Source organism: Sus scrofa, unplaced genomic scaffold (assembly GCF_000003025.6).
Source record: "Sus scrofa isolate TJ Tabasco breed Duroc unplaced genomic scaffold, Sscrofa11.1 Contig53, whole genome shotgun sequence".
Taxonomy (NCBI): Eukaryota; Metazoa; Chordata; class Mammalia; order Artiodactyla; family Suidae; genus Sus; species Sus scrofa.
This window is the reverse complement of record NW_018085237.1, coordinates 554,647-559,541: the sequence shown is the minus strand read 5'-3', so window position 1 is coordinate 559,541 and position 4,895 is coordinate 554,647. Positions and strand designations below refer to the sequence as shown.

General features: G+C 34.8%; 1 protein-coding gene across 1 annotated transcript; it reads right to left on the bottom strand.

The window, feature by feature from the left end:
• Nucleotides 1-248: 248 nt before the first annotated feature.
• On the bottom strand, nt 249-1,196 carry LOC100157785 (olfactory receptor 8H1-like). Its single transcript, XM_001926078.1, has one exon. It carries the CDS (start codon nt 1,194-1,196, stop codon nt 249-251), a length of 948 nt encoding a protein of 315 aa, XP_001926113.1.
• Between the last annotated feature and the right edge of the window lie 3,699 nt (nt 1,197-4,895).

The following is a 4,895-nucleotide window of genomic DNA, read 5'->3' as shown; positions in this document are numbered from 1 at the left end:
CATTAATATATTTCATAGTTTCCAAATATATTATGGATTTCTGCAGCCAAAACTCAACCGTTGAGCTATACCTCTTACATGGATTTCTAAAGGAATATTCCCAGAAATGGGAATATTTGGTGCAGAAGTGAAGGTTCAACAGAAAACAAACACATAAATGATTCAACTGTTTCTGGAAAGAGACCAAGGAAATACACCATAGGGAAGAGAAAAAAAAGAATGATGAAATCAGAAGTTTAGCAACACTCTCATTTCAATTGCCTGGAGCCCACTGTTTTCTGCATGACTCTAATGAAAGCATTTTTTACTTCTTTGTTTCTAAGACTGTAAATGAGTGGATTCAGCATGGGGATGACAATAGTATAAAAAACAGAAGCCACTTGATCCCTTCCCAAGGAGTAGGACTTACTTGGCTTTAAATAAGTAAATATCATAGTGCCATAAAAGATGGTGACACCCAGGAGGTGGGAGGCACAGGTAGAGAAGGCTTTTTGCTTTCCTGACGTGGAAGTAATTTTCAGGATAGTAGACAGGATAGACACATAAGACACTACTATCGTGGTAAGAGACACCACTAGTGTGGATCCACCTAAAATGAATATGACTATTTCTGTTATTTGGGTGTCAGTGCAGGACAAGGCTAAGATTGGGGATATGTCACAGAAAAAGTGATGGATTACATTGGAATCACAGAAATCCAATCTGCTCATGCAAAGCACATTGACAAAGGAGTCCAAGAAGCCAGTGAAATAAGATCCAAAAACTAGGGAACAGCAGCTTCTTGTGGACATTACAACTGGGTAATGCAGAGGATTGCAGATAGCTACACGGCGATCAAAGGCCATGGAGGAGAGAAGACAACATTCAGCACCAGCCAAGAAGACAAAGAAATACGTCTGAGTGAAGCAGTTCATGTAGGAAATGTACTTGGTGGATGTCAGTAAGTTCCCTAAGGTTTGAGGTGTGATGACAGTTGAGTAACTGAGGTCAAGGAATGACAGGTGGCTGAGGAAAAAGTACATGGGGGTGTGAAGCTGGAGATCCAGGTGGATTATCAATATCATCCCTGCATTGCCCAGCACAGTTATCAGGTAGATCAGGAGAAAAAGCATAAACAGGATCCTCTGGATTGCTTCTGAATCTGTCAATCCCATAAGGATGAAGTCAGACACATGTGTGTCATTCCTTGTAGCCATAGTGTTCGCCTGCTCTAAACTGTTGAGAAATCAAAGTTGATGCTTAGCAGGGATGACTTCAAAACTGTTTGTATTTATATGAAAGTCAGGACATATATTTATTAGTTTAGTGTGTCTAGAAAGTGATAATAAGAATGATTTACAGAATTCACAGAGTAAAATCTTAATGTGATTGCCAAATATAGAAATAGTTATAAATTGGGCATATGGATATAAGCTAATATATCAGATATATATCAGATATGTAAAATATATATGACACTGTTCTGAATGCTTCCCTTTATTAAAGCCTTAAGTTTCCACGGACTATTTATCATACCATAGGTAATGCTATTAACCACGTATTTCAGATGAGAAAAAGGTCTCAGAGAATTTAGATAACTTATACAGAGTCAGAACTATTATATGTTGCCTCTGTTATTTTTTCAAGATAGGTTGACTCCAAAGAGCATGCTTATGATAACTATGTTTCTATTTATAATTAAATTCAGCTATCCTGAGGAAATAAAATGCTAGATATGTAATAAATTATGACAGAATAATAGTTTTAATATACCATGTGCTCTCTTTCATTTCCAATATTACTTAATATGTATGATAAATAAATTTGAAAACTAATTGGTCATTATAGGGTACATTAAAAAGATAGACCACATGTTAATATTAGCTTCCAAGATATGATTTCCTAATTTGACCATTCAAAATCAAAGTTCCTTCAAAATATATTTCTAACATATGTATATTGCATTTCATATCCTGTTTACCTCAACTTTGTATTTCTAGTTCCACAAACTCTGGCATTACCTAGGGTAATGTCCAAATAGTATCTGTACATATATTATTTTGATGATGTCTCCCTTTTATTTGATTCTAAGGAAAACTTTCTAATTTAGAAAATAATACTTACCAGGAGTCAAAATTGGTCTAAAAACACTGTCTTCCTATACTGTCTTTTTAGCCATAAGTCAACCTGAAATTCTGGTCACAGATTAGACATGAAGACTGTTTAAGCAGAAAATCTCTGTAATATTTTTCTTTTCTGCAAGTTCTTTTTAAGTTTTAGTGCATTTACTTTTTTTTCATGAGGGGAAAAAAATATCAACCCAGAAATTGTGTTTTGATCAATGGTAAAATTTGCCAAGAAGCTATGTCTTAAATAAATACCAGGGGTCAATTGTATATGTATGCCGAGAAGCATATGTCTTGCCACTCATTCAGTTAATTCCTGGGTGCTCATATACTCGGGATTGATGATGATGCAACATTTGGTCCTCCCTGTGGACCAGTTTCCAATGAAGTTTACTTGGAATATTTCCAAGGAAGAAAATTCAAGAACTCAGTGTACCACTGCTAGGTTTTGAGAGGCTACTTGTCTTTTCCCTTCGTAACCACACAATGAAGAGCATCATGGTGTGGTCTCCTTTTTCATGTCTAAGTTGATACTGGGCTAGTAGAGACACTCTTTCTAGGGAAGTACTTAATTACCCTATAACTGACTGAAATCTTCAGTGAATGAAAAGATTTTTTTTTTTTTTGCTTTTCAGGGCAACACCAGAGACACATGGAAGTTCCCTGATTAAGGGTTTAATTGAAGCTGTAGCTGCTGGCCCATACCACATACACAAAAATGCCAGATCCAAGCCACCTCTATGACCTACACAGTCGGTCATGGCAGTGCCAGATCCTTAACCCGCTAAAGGAAGCCAGTGATCAAAAACACATCCTCATGTGTAGTAGTCAGATTCATTTCAACTGTACGGCTATGGAAACTCCAAAACTTTTATATTTAAATGTGCGATAATATATAGGAGTATATGTGTTCATTAGAAACAAAATCAGAATACGACAAAATGCAAAGAATATGAAGATAATTCAAAACTGTTGAAGCAGTTGATACGTTTCTCTAAATTATTTTTGTTTATAAAATATTTACTTGTATGCCTCTAGATTTACATAATTATCAGCATATTGTTTTTTCATGATCCATCCTCATCTCATATCTATAATCTCATAGTATCTTATAAACAATGTTATCGTAGCCTCTTATAAAACTCATAAATTCATGTATCATGCATTGACTGATACCCATAGCTAACTTCCCTCTAGAAGTGTTCCTCTGATATTAAGGATTTTATTGAGAATATTCATCTAAATTAGGAGGCAAAGGGAGACTTTTAAGAGGGATATCTTGTGAATCAGATTAAAATATTGTTGTGAATTTTTCATTAATTCATGATAATAAAATAAATGCTCATGTAAATTTAAAAGTGAGCCTTACAGGAAATTCTGCTCATACACCCAAATTTGAGCAATCTGTTGAAGTGGATAAAGGAGATCCCTTTTTTTCCTATAAAATTTTTCCCCCAAACCACTAGGGAGTTTGGTCTTTTGAGCATGAGTCACCTCATTCTCCTTGCTTGCCCCTGCAATAAACCTTTCTCAGATCCAAACACCAACCTTCTGGTTTGTTTGGCCTTGCTGTGCATTGAGCACAGGAACTTTGATTCAATAACATTGGCAGAAGCCAAAGACTGAGCAGAGATTTTAAACATCTTTAGATTGAATCCTCATAGAGTATCTTACCATATATTCTAAACATATATACACATATATTATATAAATATTACACACACACACACACACACATATATATAATTTTATCCTTCTCTGTGGATTATTGCAGTTATTTTCTATTTTCTTCATTTTTTTATTTATTTATTTTTTTTACCACAAAAAAGGCATGCAAACTTCCACGGCCAAGGTTCAAACCTGTGCCACAGCTACAATCTAGACGCAGAAGTAACAACACCAGATCTTTAACCCACTGGGTTACTAATTTCTTTTTCATCTCATGAAAGAATGATTCTTTTTTTTTGTTGGGGAATGAATGCTATTAAATGATTATTATTCTTTGTTTTCTTATGCATTAACTGTTATCTAGGTTTTATCATTTGCCCCTACTTTACCAGGTTTGTAGGGGGCAACAAATAGTTTTATCTTGACCTTTTTAGGTTTATTGGTTGAAAGCCATCCCTGTAATAAAAGAGAATAACAAGAGAAAAACAAACAGAAATTCAAAAAGATATATGTCCTTGTTTACATGGGAGGTATACAGGAAAACTGAGAAATTTCCCCAAAATTGTTCACTCCACCCTTTTAAATACTATCTCCAGGTAAAGGTAAAAGCAATTTTTGTGGGGAAGGTGGGGTGGATAGGGGAGCCAGGAAAAGAATAGCGAAAAGTGCATATTTGGTAATAAAGATTCAGGTCCATGACTTTTTTACTGATAAGAAGTTCTACACATTCAGTCATCTTCCTCTTCCTGGTACAGAGGGAGAGACATTTTTACAAGTGGAGATTCCCTTTTAAGTGTAAATGTCACTTAGAAAATGGTAACTTGTACTCAGTTTTCAGAGCTTTTGTATGTCTACTGCTTCTTAAATGTAACCAGATCAAGATAATCTTTATGAAGAAGAGGTATATTTTGGCATAGCAAATGCCGCTCCACTTAAAATTGAATTCATTGTTTTTTCCCTAGCACCTAGTAGTACCTGCTTATTTTATGTATTTTTTTTTTTTTTACCTGTATAATAATACCGGGATTTAGTACTTTCCTTGTTCGTCTATGTTTTATCTCAATTTTAACTTATATGTAGTGATATTTTTATTACTGTGGCCTATTAAATAGATAATCTAAA